The 20,114-nt window shown below is 43.5% G+C and overlaps 2 protein-coding genes across 2 annotated transcripts; one reads left to right on the plus strand and one right to left on the minus strand.

Annotated features, from left to right (window-relative positions):
- Positions 1–5,381: 5,381 nt before the first annotated feature.
- LOC134290843 (uncharacterized) lies at positions 5,382–6,590 on the minus strand. Its single transcript, XM_062858051.1, has one exon. The coding sequence runs from the start codon at positions 6,588–6,590 to the stop codon at positions 5,382–5,384; it is 1,209 nt and encodes a 402-aa protein (XP_062714035.1).
- Positions 6,591–19,304: 12,714 nt separating this feature from the next.
- On the plus strand, positions 19,305–19,868 carry LOC134290844 (uncharacterized). The gene has a single exon (XM_062858052.1). It carries the CDS (start codon positions 19,305–19,307, stop codon positions 19,866–19,868), a length of 564 nt encoding a protein of 187 aa, XP_062714036.1.
- Positions 19,869–20,114: the final 246 nt, after the last annotated feature.

The following is a 20,114-nucleotide window of genomic DNA, read 5'->3' on the forward strand; positions in this document are numbered from 1 at the left end:
AACAACACAATCACAACGACGACCCCTTTGCCTAACGTTCTCGTGTTGAACGGCTAGGTACTAGTAGTTTGAAGCCAATAAAATTCAATTATGATAAAGTCATGCGGTGATTAAACCTAGAAAGTATAATCCAGTTGGCAAGAAAGAATGAAACTCGGTTCGAATAAGATCATTTGGACACAATAGGAGCATACGAGATGAAAGCGCGAAAATCAAATAAGTAACGTTCGCTCGATATGAATCTCTGAACAAGTGTCACAGATCGATAGAACCGAAAGCAAAGCCGAACAACATTTAACAGATCACAACCACGATCTTTTTGCCTGTCTAGGGCTAGTAGTCATCATCAAACTACTAGTACCTAGCCGTTCAACACGAGAACGTTAGGCAAAGGGGTCGTCGTTGTGATTGTGTTGTTCAATTATGGCCCTCTGTTAATTTTCAACTTCTATTCAATTTCTCTCGTCGCACACTTGCGATTCTATCCACCGTTTCTTTCATTACTTTCGTTACTCCCTCCTTCTGTGAGTAGTATTAAGTTCACCGAGAAAAGCCAATAAAATTCAATTATGAAAAAGGTGCTACGTATGGCCATATTTTTGAAGGCGGCGAAATCAATGAGTCGTAGGCCGTTTTCGTTCGTTTACTGGTGGGCGCTGAACTTTCCAATCGTCGGTCTGAATTCCTCCTCCTGGCCTACCTGAGCGTTTAAATCTCCTATGATGATCTTGACATCGTGGCTTGGGCAGCGATCGTACTCGTGTTCGAGCTGCGCGTAAAATGCGTCCTTGTCATTAATTATGCTGAAGTTGAAGAATCGGCCCTTGATCCTCAACCTGCACATTCTTTGGTCAGTCGACCACCAACCGATCACGCGCCTCTGCATATCACCTATCACGATAAAAGCTGTTCCCTGCTCGCGTGTGTTGCCGCAGCTCTGGTAGATGGTATGATTACCTCCAAACGATCGCACCATGGATCCTGTCGCACACCCCCTGTAACGATGTCAAACCCGCGGTCCTTCAGGTGATAGGCGAGTATGCGGGTACTCCCAATGAAGTTGAGAGATCGGTAGTTCCACGTACCGAGTTTCCAATCGCAAGTCCGTTTTGTTCGCTGGGGTCGTTGCCGTTGGTCTCGGTTCGTATTATTCTGTTGTTGATTTTCCGTTACAATGATTTTTTACGGCTGGCTCGTAGGGCCAGACACCAAGCCCCTACTTTCCGGAGGACCATAGTGCACAGTTGAACTCAGAGTCCTTCCCTAGCACTTACATGGGGATCCGACGCTGTTGTGAGCCGCTCCTCCTGGAGAACAGACGCTCAGGTTTGCCTAAGCAAATTCCCCCTTCCCTGTCAGCCTATGACCAAAGTTCCCACCAAGGTTGGTTACCCAATCTTCCCTAAGATTGCTCATAGTTTCCGGCCGGTACCACGAGGAGGTAGGGATAGGAGTTGCTGGGCAGAGGCTAATGGATCACAATGGGATCTGAATTGCGCAGCATACCCAGCTTTTACCGTGCCAAGAGTGTCTTCTAGCCTTTCCATAGCAATCCTCTAAAGAAGTCTGCAAAATCTGTGGAAAAATTTGTGAAGTAATCCTTGGAGGATCTCCTAAGACTTAAGAAGACTTAAGAAATTCTTGGAGCTATTTCTGGAAAAGCAATGTCTTAAACTTAAAGCAATATCTAAAAGAATGTGAATATATTTTAGGAATTTCCTTAATCATCTCTTCTTGTATAATTCCTAAAGCAATCCTTGGAGACAGTTCTTTAGAAAGCTTCTGAGAAAATTTTGAGGAAGTTTTAAGTTTCTGATTCTGATACATTGAGGATCAGAAACTCAAAACTTCTTCGAAATTTGAATCATATTCTAAAAAAAATTATGGATTTTTTTTTGAAAAATTTCATGGAAGGTTTTCTAGACGAATGCTTTGAAAAATATCTGAAGGAATCTCTATTAAAGCAATCGGAAGAAATTCGTAGCTGAGTTTCTGGGATTATCTATGCAAGATTTTTCGAACCCATGCAACATTTTTGGAAGCTATCCATGCAAGACTTCCTTAAGGAGTACATGGAGAAGTTTCGAAATGACGTTCTAACATCTAAAGGAATCCCTAGAAGATTTTGTGAAAAAAATTGTGACTGAATTTCTTTTGAATTTCCCGGACGAATTTTTGAAGTAAAACTATGAGCAGTTTTCCAAAGATTTTTTCAGGAACTCATGAAAGATTTTTTTAAAGAATCCTTGGATGGATTTCAGCTAGGGTCCATGAAAGAGTTATCGAAAAATCTGTGGAAGTTTTTTTTTTTCAAAGTAATAGATAAATTTGTAAAAAAATCTCTGTAGGAAAATCTGGAGATATTTTTGAAGAAATTACTAGTCGAATTTATAATAAAAGCTATGGGAGATTTTCTGAAGGAACCCCCAGGGTAGTGTCTACAGGAATCCCTGCAGAAAATTCATGAATGGATCTCACATTTTTTAAAAAGTCCCTGGAGGAATTTCTAGAGAAATCCCAAGAAGTTTGCTGACAGAAAATCGGAATAAAAAAAAACTTTCGAAAGCAATTTCTAAAACAAACCCCGGAGAAGTTTTGAAATAGATTCTAGGGGATGGTTTGGAAGAATGCTTAAAGGAATTTCCGTAGGGTTGTTCGGAAAAAATCTAGAAAAGTCTCGAAAAAATATCTCTGAAGGTAGGATTTCTGAAGAAATTCCCGGAAGAACTTCTACAAAAAAATCATACACAACTCTTTCTGAAACTTCTGGAGAAATCACTAGCGGAATTTCGGTAGAAATTGCTGCAGGATTTTTTGGCGAAATCCTTGGAAGTTTTTTCAAAGTAACCCCAGTTCATATTTTTGAAGGAACTTTCGAAACATTTTCTGAAAAATAGTTTATGAAGGCATCGCAGAAATTTTTATATAAGGAATCCCTGGAGAAATTTCTGAATAAATGTCTAGAGATTTCAGAAAGAATCTCTGAAAGCATTTTTTGTTAGAATCCCTAGAGAAATTGCTACTCAAGAAATTGCTACTGAATATTAAAAACAAAATAAAAGTGGAGGAATTTTAAAAGCATGAAAGATGCTTTGAACAATTTTTTTGTGAAATTTATGGAATAAAAAGAATTTCTAAACAAATCTCTGAAGAAAATTTCCAAATAAATCCGTGGAAGATTTTTTGGAAAAATCCGTAAGAGATTTTTTGGCCGAATACTGGACAAGTTTCCGCAAACATAAATAGAAAGATGTTTTACAAGAATTTCTGAAGAATTTTTGGAAGATTTTCCATAGAAACCTCCATAAGATTCTCCAAACGAATGCCTAGAGAAATTTATAAATAAATAAAAAATCATGTGAAAATTGTCGTTAAATATTTCTTTGTGACTCTTCCTGAAGGAATACATGGAATATTTTCTTATATATTCTGTAACTTGATGATATGATGTGGGAAGTTTTATTCGGAGACCGTCGTAATAGAGTTGATAATTCTGGGTTCACTTAATTTTATTAAACACCTCATGGTAACAAAAGGCGACCGAGCAGACTACACTACTCATACAGAAAGATCGTTCGGCAAATATAGCACAGCCAGTAACCACGCTCTATCGAAAGCTTGTCAAGATTCTCTAAATTTCCGAACCCCTTGAGGAATTTCAGATGGGATCCCTCGTGGAATTTATGAATCAATTCGTAAAGAAATTCCAGGTTAAATAACCTCAGAGCGTTTTTAAAGGAATCCCTGAGTGAATTTCTGATTTTTTTTTCATTTTTTTGGGGACATTTATACAAATAACGTTGTTGTGTATATCCATTGCTCAAAATATTGGCTTTTCAATCAACCATACATAGTTTTGGACAAAAGATTTCGATTGTGACAAAATAGCGAGATAGTGGTCTATTCGTTACTTAGCAAAAACTACCAATATATGCCAAAAACTTCGTACCTTTTATCGAAAAATCAATTTTTATGCAGTTTGTACATGTTTTGGCATATTTTGGTATAATATTTAAATAAAAATAAAATCAAATTTTTTGCTTTGATTTTATGTAAAATTCGATTTTATAGACATTTCAAAAATTGAAATGTCTACTTAATCGAGGTATACCTGTATCGAGTTTTAGAAATTTTTAAAATATGGAATTTACTAAAATTCAAATATCTTGTATTTTGTTCAACTAATTTAAAACCTTTTTCCATAAATTAAAAGCTGATTATAATATCAATCTATCATCTTAATGCAGGTTTTCATCAGATTGATGAAATTTAAAATATTGGCGAGTTTGAGGGACGATCTTAAATTTTAGGCAAAATTTCCAAAAATATATGAGAGAATGTGTTTTTTTTTTCAATTAGAAAAAAATAACAATTTAAAAATTATTTCTCAACATTAATATGACATATAAACTGTAGGCAAGTTACAGTAAAAAAAATCAGCTCAATCGGAGCATTGATTAAGGAGAATGAGATATGTGAAGTGAGCGACTTTTCCTGAAAATAGGACAAAAATCAATTTCAAATCGTCAACCTTGTACGGAAAGTCGAAAAAAATTCCTCTCCACTGTAATTTTTTTCCTTTGCGTTTTCTAACTCAGGGCATGATTCTACACCAAAATTGATCATCAGCTTACCGAGTTCAAAAATGCCGTAAACTAGTTGTTAAACTTTCCCGTAGTCCGAGCGTAGCTCGTGACTCGACTGTAAATATATTTCGTTTAAATAACTGTTCAGGGCATAGGTACATGTAGGTTACTTACAATTTAGTTTGATTATACTTTGAGCGTATTGGACCTCTAGCGGCACGGGTATTTGCTGTCTAGGACCTGTGGTAATTTGTTGTGGGTCATAATCTAACATCTGTTCACTAGCTCATAGTCCATAGATACTTACAATAAGATATTTGTTATCAAGTCCTCGGGTTTTAAACTGATGATTTTCAGTATTTATCGACTAAACCTACACGGATTATGTCCGCAAATTAAGAATGAAATTGGTTGATGTGATATGCATTGGAATTCAATGTTAAGCATTATAACTATACCTGCTCGATGGCACAAATGTCCCAAATGGAGGATAACGTGCCTCTGGAGCCGGCCTTCTGATACCTGCTCTTAGTTAAGACTAAGTTCAATGAACGGGTTTAGCCTTCGAATAATTCTAGCGTCAATATTGCAACGAATTCAATTATAACTTAAGAAATTACAAAAAGTTTTCACATTGGTTGTCCACGTTTTGCAATTAATAACAGAATAAACATTTTCGTTTGACAAGCTATGTGATGACGGGATAGTTGTCGTAGTGGTGGTAGACTTCAAACGACTGCTTCAAAGGGCCTATTCGTCTGACGCGCCAACACCCCCACCCGTAAGGCCTTACCGCTAGTTGGTCTTGCCATCCTGTACCACGTCCAGAAGAGCCACTTTTATGGCAGGTCGTTGGAGTAATCCTGTTTCTGTTTGGACATCTACCTTGCGGACTTGCCCGTCGATACCTGGGTATGTTTTGGTAACTCGCCCACGAAGCCAGCAATTCCGCACCGTATCGTCAACTACAATAACGAGGTCACCTTCCTGAAGCGGTCGAACATCCATAAACCATTTGGTTCTCCTGGCGATTGTTGGGAGATACGACTTGATCCAGGCTTTCCAGAATTGATTTAGGAGCTGAACCATAACTCCCCAATTGGTACGCAAGGAAACTGGCTGGTCGATGGGAATTCGAGCGAGACTGGTATTTCCGCTGGAGCTCATCAAGAGGAAGCTATTTGGCGTGAGAACCTCCTGCTCGGGAGATTCTAACGGCACGAATGTGAGCGGCCGAGAGTTGACTATCATTGATGCCTCCGAAAGAAACGTCAAAAGCCCTTCATCATCTAGTTTTTCGCGATGGGCTAGGACTTTGAAGGCATCCTTAACCGAGCGTACTTTCCGCTCCCACACACCTCCCATGTGGGGAGCAGACGGTGGGTTGAAATGCCACTCTGTTTCGTCATTAGTGAAGGTGCCAGCCAAAGTGAGATTAAGAGACTTGATTTCAGCGGCTAGTTCTCTGGCTGCTCCACGAAAATACGTTCCATTGTCGCTGAAAAAGTTCTGCGGAGCTCCACGCTTATCGACAAATCGACGAATGGCCATCTTGCACGACTGGAGCGACAGGGAATGCACCACCTCAAGGTGCACCGCACGAACGGTGAGGCAGGTGAAGATTGCCACCCACCGTTTTACATTGCTGCGCCCTTGCTTCATGAGGAGAGGTCCGAAATAGTCTAGGCCTGTGTGCGTAAATGGGCGCACGAAAGGCATAACACGTGGCTGCGGCAAGGGGGCCATCCGAGGAGTATTGGGTTTGGTTCTGTATACGCGGCACCACATACACTTGTTGATGGTCTTCTTTACAACGGAGCGCATCTTCGGAATACTGTAAAGCTGCCGAAGCTCATTCACCACGGTCTCCGTGTTGGCATGCCCGTACCGTTGATGGAAACGAAGTATCAATAATTCGGTGACGTAGTGAGCCTTGGGAACGATTATCGGATTGCGAAAACTATAGGGATAATAAGCAGCTTTCGGATCGATTCTGCTTTCCATCCGTAGAATTCCATTGTCATCTTGGAAGGTCGACAGTTTTACTAATGGATCGCTAGGCGTGCATTCGTCTTCGTTGAGGAACTAGTGGATTTCAAGGCCGAAATTTCCTCCCCAAATTCCTGGTTTTGGACCATTCGCCACAAGGCTTTTCCTGCCGATATGAAGTCTTGGCGTGTTAATGTTGCCACGCGTGATTTAGTAGGAACGGATTGCTTAGACGAACAGCGATTGACGAAATGGTACAGGTAGGCTAGCGATTTAATCAAATCATCCCAACGAGAGAATTTCCTGAACTCTAACACTGTGTCGGTTGTTACTTCCTGGTGTACGTTGGTCGTTCTTAATTCTTCCGTTGGTTCAATCATCCTCTCTGGAGCCACCAATTTTCCCCTAGGCCATTCACTTTCCGGTTGCCATAGAAAATCCGGTCCACGGTACCATTTACTCTGATCATCGAAACTGGGACCGTTGCCCCATTTGGTGGCCTCATCTGCGATGTTTAGCCGGGTGGGTACCCAGCGCCATTCCTCCACCGATGTTTCTGCCAAGATTTCCGTAGTTCTGAATTGGACGTAAGGACGATACTTTCGAGGGTCAGCACGTAGCCATGCCAAAAGAACTGTTGAGTCAGTGTGGAAGAACCGCTGGGTAATTTGCAGCGAATGATTCTCCGTAACGCTTTTCATCAGTCGCACGCCAATGACTCCTGCATTCAATTCGTTCCGGGGGATATACTGTGGTCGTAAGGGAGTTACTTTGGCTTTCGCAGCTACCAGAGAACAACGAGGGTCAAATTTTTTTGTCAATTTGAATTGCCCAAAATGCTCTCAAATAACGTTTTATTAAATTTTGCTTCCTGAAGGGGTGGTCGTGGGTACCGACTTTTGCCAAAACCCATTTACACTGAATCTGGTACGGTCAGGGCGTTAACACTGAACACCCAAAATGGTCAAAAATAACGTTTTATTAAATTTTGCCTCCTGAGGGGGTGGTCGTGGGTACCGACTTTTGCCAAAACCCATTTACACTGAATCTGGTATGGTCAGGGCGTTAACACTGAACACCCAAAATGGTCAAAAATAACGTTTTATTAAATTTTGCCTCCTGAGGGGGTGGTCGTGAAGTGAAGTGAAGTGATTTTTTTTTTGAAAATGTGCACCACGTGGGTGGTGATAATAATCACACTAACCATTTTACATGGTTAGTTTGAAAAAATCTTTTTTGGCTTAAAAATAAAGCTCCTTAGTCGTCGACTAACCGTGACTAAGGAGGACGACAGGGCTGCGAGGGGTGCCCCGGTCGATTATGCGGAAATATGCTACACTGCAGTAGGCAAGCTCGCTAGCATCCACGAAAATGTGTAGCTGCAGAGATTCGTAACTTCCGCGCTCGTAGTTTGGGAAATAACATCGCGGAATCTGCACACGTTTCAACTCGGGTATCAGTCTCGTCCATCGTTCCTAGTCCGAGAAGTTCCTACTGCTAATGGGGTCATCCCAACCCACACCAGATCGCCAAATGTCCTGGATAAGGATTTTGCCGTGGATCGAAAAAGTGGAAATGAGCCCTAGCGGGTCAAAAAAGCTCATGACCACGCGTAAAACTTGGCGTTTAGTAGGCACAGTTCTACCGGATAGTAACGGAAGCAGATCCGCATGAAGTTGGACGGTAAACAGGAACAAGTCCTCATTTGGATCCCACATCATCCCTAGGATACGTTCTGCAGCAGTCGCTTTCTCTACAGAGAAGCTTTTCACTACTTGGGAGGTTTCCTGATCATTTGCTCCGATCCGTTCGAGAATTTCCGGAGCGTTGGAGTGCCAGTTTCGGATTTCGAATCCAGCCTTGCTGTGTACTTCGCGAACAGCTACCGCCAATTGTACTGCTTCTTCAATGGTGTCTCGGCTATCCAAGAAGTCGTCCACGTAAGTGTTGTTTGTAATGGCTCTCGCTGCCTCCGGATACTCCGTTGCGTACTCCAACGCGTTCAAATTTTTCGCGTATTGCGCGGAACATGGCGAACAGGTGGCCCCGAATGTTGCCACATCCATTATGTACACATCTGGGATGGATTCGGGATTCGCTCGCCACAAGAACCTTTGTGATTGTTTGTCTTCGTACCTGATGCGCAACTGATGGAACATCTGTTTGATGTCGCCTGTTATGGCAAACTGTCTTTGACGAAACTGGCAGAGGACCGACATGAGCGGCGTCAGCAAATCGGGTCCAGCAAGAAGCATCGAATTCAACGAGACCCCTCCAACACGTGCCGCAGCGTCCCATACTAAGCGCACCTTATTGGGGTTTCGTGGATTCCGAACGATACCAAGCGGTAAGTACCACACGCGTCGTGGATCCGACTTTCGCAGCTCTTCCTCTGTTGCCCTGTGAGCGTGTCCTTGCGTCTCATACTCAACAATCTGCGCTTCAACGTTCTTTCGAAGCTCTGGATCTGCTAGTAACCGACGATCGAGACATTTGAGCCTCCGCTCCGCCATCGCGTAGCTATCAGGGAAATGGATATCGTCACTTTTCCATAATAGCCCGGTCTCGAATCGACCGGATTCCGTTCGCCGAGTAGTTTCCTCTAGTATACGCCTTGCTCGTTCGTCTTCGGGTGATTCTGGTGTCGATGCTACCGTTATGCCCAACTGTTCCAGTTCGAAATAGTTTTTTACTGCGTCGTGAAGGCGTTGATCAGCGGAGCACTCACATACGTGCACGATTGCGCGGTTATCGCTATAATTTCCTCTTTGTCCACCGTAGATTGTCCAGCCCAATTTCGTCTTTATCGCCACCGGCTCCTCATCGCGTCTCTCTCGTTTGTTCAACGGCAACTTCAACCGAGCGTTATCTGCGCCAATCCGAATCTGAGGAACTGCTTCCGTGTAACTTCGGATTGGTAGCCCAGATAGATGCGGAAATTGCTCTCTCAGTTCCGTGTAGTTCAAACTTTGTCGAGGCAAACCTAGATTGTCAACAGTTTGCACCTGTGACAATACATGCTGAGTTTTCCCGTTCCCTCCAGATATGCAGACCTGTACTCGTTTCGAAGCAGACTCTTTTCGTGTGACATTGCTAGTCCATTGTAGACAGAGTGAGCTTTCCTCTCCATCCAGGTCGAGCTCGTCCGCGATGCTGTTTTCCAGCAGCGTAACATTTGAGCCGTCGTCGAGAAAGGCGAACGTCATAACTGATTTTCCTTTATGCGACAGCGTCACGGGTAAAATCTTGAAAAAGGTTCCAGGCTGCTTGCTGCGATGAGCGGTGACGATCCCTGATGAACTTGGTCCTTTATGCTCGGGGGTGGCCAATTTCGGTTTGCCGGGATGCAGTGGCGTAGCCAGAAATTGTCTCTGGGAGGGGTTTTCAATGAATAATGAAACCTTTTTTGATATGACACTTACATTTTGTAAATAGTAATGAGTAATTGTATGCGTCGTTTGAAAATAGCGGCGCAGCCGAAAAATTTTTTCGTCGCAAAGCGCTGTATACTGAAAATTTGTTCCACAAATTTTGGTTCTGGGGGGGGGGGGGGGTTTAACCCTAAAACCCCCCCCCGTGGCTACGCCAGTGCCGGGATGCAACAGCTTATGGTGCATATCGTCGCATCCGTCCATACCACACGGCTGCGTGGTTCTACACGGCCATTTCCCATGGCACGTTAGGCACCGCTGACACATTTTTCGTTGCTCCACCAGGCTCCATCGTTCAGCAACCGACAAGGAACTGAACTTATTACAGTGCTTAATCCTGTGGTCGTCACGTTGACACATCAGGCATAACTTTGGCTGTTTCTGTGACGGTGTTGCTGCGACCTCTGATGTTTACTTCAGCGGAGTGGGAGTTGATATATCCACCTTTATCCTTTTTCCTGCCGGTCCGGACTACGTCGTCTTGAGAACCGGAATCGAATGGCATGGTGACTTGACAAGCAGCTGCCTTTATGGACGACACGAAATCGCTGAATGCCTTTAACGTAATGTCCGGAATGCGTTGAGTATGCAATCCCCAATCCAGTCGAATGCTTGGAGGAAGCTTGCCGACTAGTTCCGACAGAAGCATGGGATTGGATAGGTGTGCTTGTAAGTTGGCGGCCTCTATGTAGGTCACGAGGTTTCGGACCTCGCGTCCAAACGTTACTAAAGTGTCTAGCTTGTTAGCGTTTGGAACTGGTGCATTCCTGATTTTATTCATTAGGCAATGCACCAGCTGGTCTGGTCTGCCACACTCATCTCGTAGTGTGTTGATTATTTCGGGGACTGCTTCCGGCAGGGTCAAGATACTATGTACCTTTTCCCTGGCCTTCCCGACCAAGCACTTCTGCAACCTTGCGAGGTTTTCATCCAGCTGTATGCCGCACATCGACGTTGTAGACTCAAACGCACTTAGGAACATGGGCCATTCTAACGGATCCCCGGAAAATTTCGGTAGTTCCCTAGAAACCACATGACGGGCGGCCAACTGCTGTGGATTTATTCCGGCGAATGAATTCTGCACCGGGTACTGTGGCTGCCAGTACGGTTGCTGCCAGTACGGTTGCTGCCAGTACGGTTGCTGCCAGTAGGGAGGCATTGGTTGCTGGTACCACGATTGGTACGCTGGGTCACCCTGTGATAGTTGAGGTGCTGCGGCATAGAACGACGGTTGGGGTTGAATCCTGTTTGGTGGCGCGAGCGTGTGTCCGACATCAGCTGGAGCATCTCGGATGACCGGTTGTGAAGAATTCGTCCAAGAACGAGTTGGGTCTCCATTGCCGGGATGTCTCGAGGAACCAATTCGCTGCTCCATTACTCTAGCCTGGCTGACGTGAAGCGAAGGCATCGCTGAACCCGAGGGGTTCACCGGAAGCGGCGGTACCTGGTGACGAGTGAATGCGTTGATGAGAGGAAGAGTGGACGTCATCATCGGAGGAAGCGATGGATATATCGGGGGAAGCGGTGGCTTCAGGTTGTTCGCTGGGTATGTAGACGGCATCTTTGACGCCGTTTCGAGCGGAAGCCCTGTCGATGCGTGTTCCTGCGCCATTGTGCCTATCGAATATATCGGAGGTGGTGCGGGCAACGCGGAATAAAATGACACTGACTTGCTCATTGGTGCCGGTTGAACCTTAGGATGAACTGCGCCTAACGTATTCGGGAAGTGCGATGAATCCGGATCTAACATACGCGACGGGTTCACAGGAGGAAATGATGTCTCCGGTATCCCAGAGGGTTTGGTCGGGGGAAGCAGATGCTTCGGTATGCCCAACGGTGTATTGGAAGGAAGATGACTTACTTGTTCGTTCGTGGGAGTCGCAGACGGCTGTTGAGGATCGGTAGGCCGTTCCTGCTGGACTTGAGTTGTCAGTTGAGGCGGCGGAAGAATTTTTGCCGTTGCTCCGGTTCTTACCTGACCCGTCACAATTGGGGTAGAGGTTTTGCCGGTCTCCGGTGGATGGTTCTCAATCGCCCTGTTTTCTAACGTAAAATCCTGCTCTGCCACCCAAGTTCCTACTCGGCTACGTCGACTGCGATGGCTCTCGTGGCTTCTCAAGCTTCCGCCCACAGACTGTCTAGCTTCGATCTCGGATTCCAGCTGATGCTTAGCAGCCAGAAACTCCCTCTCCCTGTCCGCTTGTTCCTTCCGTAATTTATCCTCGAGCGCTTTGGCCTCTTCCAACTGCTTCAGTCGCAGTCGAGCGCTGGAGGCGTTGGAGTGCTCGGATCCAATGGTGCCGCAGAATGTCGAACAGTTTGGGCAACGCCACGATCGATTGCATATGGAAGCTTGCACACCTGCACAGCTGAAATGCCACCAGCAGTTGCATTTATCGCAGGCAACCATATCTTCCGCGCTATCTGGACGGTTGCAACCCTTGCAGCTATGTGCACCCTCCATTGTGAGGTTAGGGTTCGATGCGCTTATCATGACTCGTTAAATTTCGAGTTTGTTAAACTTTCCCGTAGTCCGAGCGTAGCTCGCGACTCGACTGTAAATATATTTCGTTTAAATAACTGTTCAGGGCATAGGTACATGTAGGTTACTTACAATTTAGTTTGATTATACTTTGAGCGTATTGGACCTCTAGCGGCACGGGTATTTGCTGTCTAGGACCTGTGGTAATTTGTTGTGGGTCATAATCTAACATCTGTTCACTAGCTCATAGTCCATAGATACTTACAATAAGATATTTGTTATCAAGTCCTCGGGTTTTAAACTGATGATTTTCAGTATTTATCGACTAAACTTACACGGATTATGTCCGCAAATTAAGAATGAAATTGGTTGATGTGATATGCATTGGAATTCAATGTTAAGCATTATAACTATACCTGCTCTTAGTTAAGACTAAAATCAATGAACGGGTTTAGCCTTCGAATAATTCTAGCGTCAATATTACAACGAATTCAATTATAACTTAAGAAATTACAAAAAGTTTTCACATTGGTTGTCCACGTTTTGCAATTAATAACAAAATAAACATTTTCGTTTGACAAGCTATGTGATGACGGGATAGTTGTCGTAGTGGTGGTAGACTTCAAACGACTGCTTCAAAGGGCCTATTCGTCTGACGCGCCAACACTAGTGTTATTGTCTAGTTTCCTCCCTCGCTGTTTTTGGGGGCAAAAGGTTATTGCAACCATAACAAATTGCAAATGCTCCATAGAAAATCAAAAAGCGCTCCATAGAGAATGAACATATGTTCCATGAAAATGTGCAATGTTACCCATCAATAATTGAAAACGTTCCATACTTTATAAAAAGAGTACCGGTAAAACATAAAATTTTCTCATTAAAAGTTAAATTTTTGCACAAATAAATAATACTGAAATGCTCCATAATAAAATACAAATGCTCCATAGAAAAATGCAAACGCTCCATAAATAAATTAAAATTGTACCCATAGAAAATTGAATATTGCTTCATAGAAAAACAAAATTGCACCATAGAAAATAGACAAATGCACCACATAAAATACAATTTGCTCCATAAAAAAATGAAAGTTCTTCATAACTTTAAACATTTGCACCATTAAAGCAGTGCAACGTAAAGCAATTCAGCCCTGTCGAATTCAATCATGAGAATATGCTATCTATGGAGGATTTTCAATTTTTCATGGAGCAATTCATATTTTCTATGGTGCAGTTTGATAATACTTATGGTGAATTAATCTATTTTCTAAGGTGCACTTTTAATTTTTTATGGTGTAATTTAATTTTTCTATGGAGCAATATTCAATTTTCTATGGGTACAATTTTAATTTTTTATGGAGCGTTTGCATTTTTCTATGGAGCATTTGTATTTTATTATGGAGCATTTCAGTAATATTAATTGGTGCAAAATTTCACTTTTATTGAGAAAATTGTATGTTTTACCGGTGCACTTTTTATAAAGTATGGAACGTTTTCAATTATTTATGGGAAACGTTGCACATTTTCATGGAACGTATGTTCATTCTTTATGGAGCGCTTTTTGAATTTCTATGGAGCGTTTCTATTTGTTTATGGGTGCAATAAAAAGGCTGCCATTTTTGGGATTAGTTGCTGACTCGTACGACCTGTCATCAAACCCTAACTTTCCAGAGAAGCATAGTGCACAGTTAAGCTCAGAGTCCTTTACTGGTACTCAAACGTCGATCAGCCGCGTGCCCCTAACCTAGAGTACAAACGCTCGCTCATTTTATCGCTCGCGTCAGGATTATTAGTGTAATCATTTCCACACCAGAGTAAGAACGTCAAAGCTTGCCTAACACCGCGTAAGAACTTACTCAAAGTGAAAGAACGACTCAACATAATCTTTCTGTTCCTATTCACATTCTCTGGGCATGCCGTAACCAAAGACAGCCATTATTATGCATTCACCACTAGTCCAAGACAGCATCAGCAAAAAAGGAAAAGTGCAGTTTAACCACATCGCTTTCGAACCATCGTAAGCATGCTTTCCTTCTCCTGTCTGACACTCAGTCACTTGGTTGGACGAAGGCTGACGTTGGCGAACCAGCAGCGCGAAAAGGGAAAATCCTATAAACCCATAAAGGAAGATTGAATAGAAAATTGAAGTAATAAATTTGAGACCTTAATAAATTAAAACGATTTTCGCTTGGAAATCGCTCCACGTTTTTTCTTTGCCTTAGTTTGTTTGCTGCCTCAGTTTTTCCTTTTGCTCGCACCACTTTTGTTATTTCCATAAATAAATCCTTCGGTTTCCTAGGCGAGAACTTCAGACTACAATTGAGACGTTGACATCTTTGTTGGTCAACACATTTCACCACTGACTGACTTGGAAGATTTGCTTTGCCCACCACTCGACTTCGATTATCCACTTCAGTGCGTTGGTCGATGCGTAACAAAAGACTTTCTCAAAAGCCTTGCTGTAAGAAGCTGGCACGCATCACATGGCCATATGATCCGCGACAAACCATTTGCGATGTCCGCTCTCGAAAATTGAATGGTCGAAATTTCCCTTTTTGTTCCTTTTATTCGATGACCTTTTGGGTTCGGGTCAGAAATGAAAACTGCGTCAACGCAGGATAATGGATGGACCCGGGTGAGCCTGGGTGAGCTGTCTCGGCCGAAGAGGGATTTATGGTTTCTTTACTACACCAACATCCTACAGGGAGAAGCTTAACGCTGAACGCTATTGAAAAGAGATTATCGATAAATCAAGTGTGAGAAATCTTGGTGGGTGAGCCGGACTCTATGGAAGGTCAACAGTATCAGTGAGGAAGAAAAGGAAAGAATAGGGCCTCCTACCGGGTGGTCTGTCACAACATGCTTTTGTTGTGTGATTAATTTCAAGAACCCTGAGGGAAAAATTATGGAATAGCGCAAATTTTGAATATTACTGGAAGCAAGAGAAGTAATTTATGCTACTCTGTTTTTTCGGATGTACGTTCATAATACTTTTTAACAGACATTTTGATTACTACAATTTGGCCAAAAAATTTATTGTATTTAAGCAGGGTGCGGTTGCAGTTAGTCAATCACACCATTCCTATTTAATTGCTATTGAACGTATTTCAACGAACCGATAACTTTTTGTTGATTCAATTCGTTGTCATTGCTTTGCATCTGCTTTAATTATATTCACATTCTGCCGAGTTCCATGCTGCAACCGCAGCATTACCGCCCGCGATGCGTTCTGTTTCAGACGAAATATCCGCGTTGCTCTACATCACTCTAAGTAGCAAGACCAACTGAATTCATTGGAGCATATGATTCAAATACACCTCTAAACTTGAACTAGCGCAACCTACCAACACTCCAAGCTCAATGTCACCAGAAATGCAGCAGCAGCAACAACGAGTGACAGTGAAATTGTCTATTTTTTCTCCAATGCCACTTCAAACCACATTGTTTTCTCATTGAGTAGGTCGCCTAGCCCTAGCTTGGGTTGTTGGTAACAACGAAAACTTCCACTTCCACGGTTGCGCGTACACAGCTGCGAGGGTTTTCCGTGTCGAAGAGGACAAACCGAGTCAAGAGCTGGTGTCCTTTCAAGCACTTAGGTACGTACCTCGCCTCGGTAACCAGTGTACAGCAGTGGCGTTATGATGATGATGGTGATGAGGATGATGATGATGAGGATGATCCGTGCGGTTGGATATTTTTATTTCGCGCTTCAATGGTGCACCTCCACCGCCACCATTACCGTAATACCACCTTCGCCAGCTCATCAGTATTTGCACTCTTGGTGTTTGCCACTGGTGTCAAACGGCAGTTGATCTAATCAGGCCACAAAATACACAATCATTCTAGATTAAGTTTTGAAAAGAATGGACTAGCAGAATGCTTGAAGTTGTGTTTGGAACACCAGGAAAAATCCCCTACAGATTTTGAAATTCATTTTTAACAAACGAAAATTAGTGCTGTGAATACATACGGCAGTTCAAGGACAAATTTTCATGTAATTCTCAGCCGAAATTTATACTATTCTGATATTTTAAGATATTTCGCCCCTCCGCTTTTTGCCAAAATTAGGAATAACGCCTGCCTTGTCAGCTTTTCTGCGCAAAAGCCTGATGAAATTTGGGGGCCCGAAGCCCTGGACCCCCTTCGATCCTACCCTGGTTGTGACAATATTAAGGTGTCATAAAAATGTGTCTATAATAATTTATGACAATGGTGAATATTTACCACTTACAGGCACGACCAATACAGTGTTGGTTTACATGCAAAACATATTGGCACCTACCCAGACAACCAGTAATCGTAAAAGATGTTGCATAAGATGATAAAGTGAAGACCATATGCGTGCATGCCACCTTTTAGGCGCATGTAAAATGTACGCATATCGCCTCCACTATAACATTGGTGAAAATTGAATTAATTGCCAAATGAATTGTACCACCCTAACGAAGTACTAGATTAGATAGATAGTGATCTCACTCGGTCATATGCAATATTGTAAGCTTTCCTTATCTCCGTACCGAACGATCGCGCTAACGAACGTAGGTAGAATTTTAGATCGTGTTTCGTAGATCATGAGCATCTACTATAAGCCTATAGAAGAGCCAGACCAGTTACGAATAAACTATCAAACCGTACGCATCAACCCCTATTATCATTCCAGATATCGAAGAGAGAGAATAAATCGTTACGTAATCTTACACCAAGACCGGACCAAATTAGTTTTTTTACAACATAAAAAAATGGTCCTTCGAGCCGGATAATTTGGTGACGGTCGAAGTGTCGAAGTATAGTCGGTTCACAAACCTGCCAACGTCGCATCGGATCGCGGTCGATCGCACTTTTGTGCCGGTCAATGTGAACCACCGTGAAATCTAGTGATCGTACTATCATGTGATCGAACACGGACTGATACACGGACACGATAGTGAAACGAACTGTTAAGTGTATGTGAGCGAAACTCCTGAAGTTGAACTCAAACAAGAAAGAAAAAAGTGGTCTGCCCACATAGGCCGATAAAAGGAAGAAACTCGAAGTGTCGGTATCCCGAGGTCCCGGAATTCTGCACCAAGTGATAGTGTAACCCGCGTGGCTTGAGCTTTCCGAACGCGTGGAGTTGGTTTGGCTTGGGTTCATCCAATAAAGGGGTCACTCGCCAAAGAACCCGCCAACAAAGGAGATACTGCACACCGGCCCCCCGGCACTGGTGCCTACTGTAAGTATAGAGTGCATGTTCTGTACTAACCTTTTCATCAGATGAACTTTTGCGTTCTGTTTGTTCGTTGACAAAGAATTTGAGCTTTGGTTTGAGGATTTGCGCATTTCTAACACGAGATGGTGGCAAGCAAATCTCTCGTCATTACTTGCTGTTGGTTGTAAAGGCACCATTGGAAGGCTGCGATATGGCACCTGCTTCTAAATCACTTCACAGACAGGAGCAGATCTTCTTAGATTCTATGCAGAATATGCTGCAATTTGTGCAGTTGTATAACGAGGAAAGGGGCAAGTACCTAATTGGGGGTTGGAGAAATCGCTTAAATAAAATTTTCGGTCAATTCCAGACCATTCGTTTGAAACTGGAGTTGATAGAGTTGACACCATGATGATGAAAATCGGCGGTTGCGTGATGAGTTCGAAAAGAACTACGTGAAAGTTATTGTTTTATGGCAGAAGCTGAGCGTAGAGCATACCCTTTACCCCCACCGATCATGCAAGCCGTCGCTTCTGCATCGGCGAATCTGAATCCTAATCCTTTCCAGTCAAGAATCAAGCTGCCTGAGGTCAAACTTCCTTCGTTTGATGGTACCATTACCGATTGGTTACCATTCCGAGACTCATTCAAGAGTCTTATCGATTCGAACCCGAATTTGTCCAAAGTGGACAAACTGTCCTACCTTGTAGGCTCCCTAACGAAGGAAGCGAAGCGAATAGTTGGAGCAATCGAAATAACCGCTGCGAATTATTCGGTTGCTTGGGACTTGCTCCAAAAACGTTTCGACAATAAAAAAGCTCGTTGTTAAAACGCCCTTTTCGATCAAACCAGTCAAGCGAGAATGCTATGATTCCCTCGTGCGACTGATCGATGATTTTGAACGGAACTTGAAGATGGTTCAGAAGATGGGAATAGACACTGAAGGCTGTAGTGTTCTTTAAGCGCTCATTCGTCCATCCTGCGTCAATGGGAGAACCACTATAAGTCAACGGATGTTCCCGCATACAAAGATCTTCTCCAATTTCTCAGAAATCACGCCATGATTCTCCAATCAATCGCACCGATCAAATTTCGTTCATCCGATCCCCCTCCAAACCAATCACAAGCTCCGAAACAAACCCAAAGTCCACTCAATTCCGAACAAACGCAAAGTCCACTCAATTCCGAACAAACGCAAACCCAACCTCTGAACGCTAGAAATCCGCCAACTGTCTCGAATCAGCCTCCTCCGCCTGACTTCAGTGCAGATTTGAAGTTCTACATTCTCGGTGAGATAACACGCGATCTTCCGTCGAACTCCGTGGATGTCTCCAACTGGGAATGGCTGTCCGATATCGTACTTGCTGATCCGAAGTTCCATGAGCCAGCCTCCGTGGACATGATCGTCGGAATGGAGGTGAGTATTACGATCTACTTCTGGAAGGTCTTGTGAAGCTCGGCCCAGGCAAGCCGGTCATCCAGAAATCCACCCTGGGCTGGGTCGTCTCCGGAAGAGTGGGCTTAAGCCAACCTCCAAATCGTGCAGTCGCTGCACATGTCTGCAGCACACTTTCCCTGGAAGATTCCCTAGCAAGGTTCTGGGAAATTGAATCATGCCAGTCATCAAATACTATGTCCATCGAGGAATCAACATGCGAAGCCTACTTCTCGGCAACTACCACCAGAGACAAGAATGGTCGATTTGTTGTGGCATTGCCAAAGAAGCCGGAAGTCCTGAATCGTCTAGGAAAGTCCTACGAGATAGCTGCCGCCCGTCTCGAAGCAAATCCCGCTCTGCAGGCCTCATACTCGGCATTAATCGACCAATATCTTCAGCTGGGACAAATGAAGAAAGTGTTTCCGGATACGCCGAGTACGTCTGTCTCATTTTATCTTCCACATCATTACGTTGTCCGCTCGGATAGCTTAACTACAAAACTTCGCGTCGTTTTTGATGCGTCGTCTGCCACCGACACAGGAATCTCCTTGAACGACGCATTGATGGTCGGTCCGGTGGTGCAGGAAGACCTCGTCTGCATTACAATTCGTTTTCGATTGCCAAGGTTTGCCATTACTTCCGACATCGAGAAGATGTACCGCCAGAGCCTGGTAACACCCAGCGATCGCCCTCTCCAACAAATTCTGGGCCAGACAAACCCGGAGAACCTATCCGGGTCTTACAGCTCAAGACGGTGACGTATGGAACATCCTCGGCGCCATACCTCGCCACGAAGTGTCTTCAGGATTTAGCCAGACACGGTCAATTGTCGCAATCAGCCGCGGCGGAAGTTCTCGCCAACCCCAAGTAGCACCTGCAACTAAAATGGAAATGAACATCGTTGCAATCATGTTGCAACTGAGTTTTCATGAAACAAACAAAATTAAAACCTATTTAAATCCTGTTGTGAATGCTAAACTGAGGTACTACATTTTTATAACAAC

Source organism: Aedes albopictus, chromosome 3 (assembly GCF_035046485.1).
Source record: "Aedes albopictus strain Foshan chromosome 3, AalbF5, whole genome shotgun sequence".
Classification (NCBI taxonomy): Eukaryota; Metazoa; Arthropoda; class Insecta; order Diptera; family Culicidae; genus Aedes; species Aedes albopictus.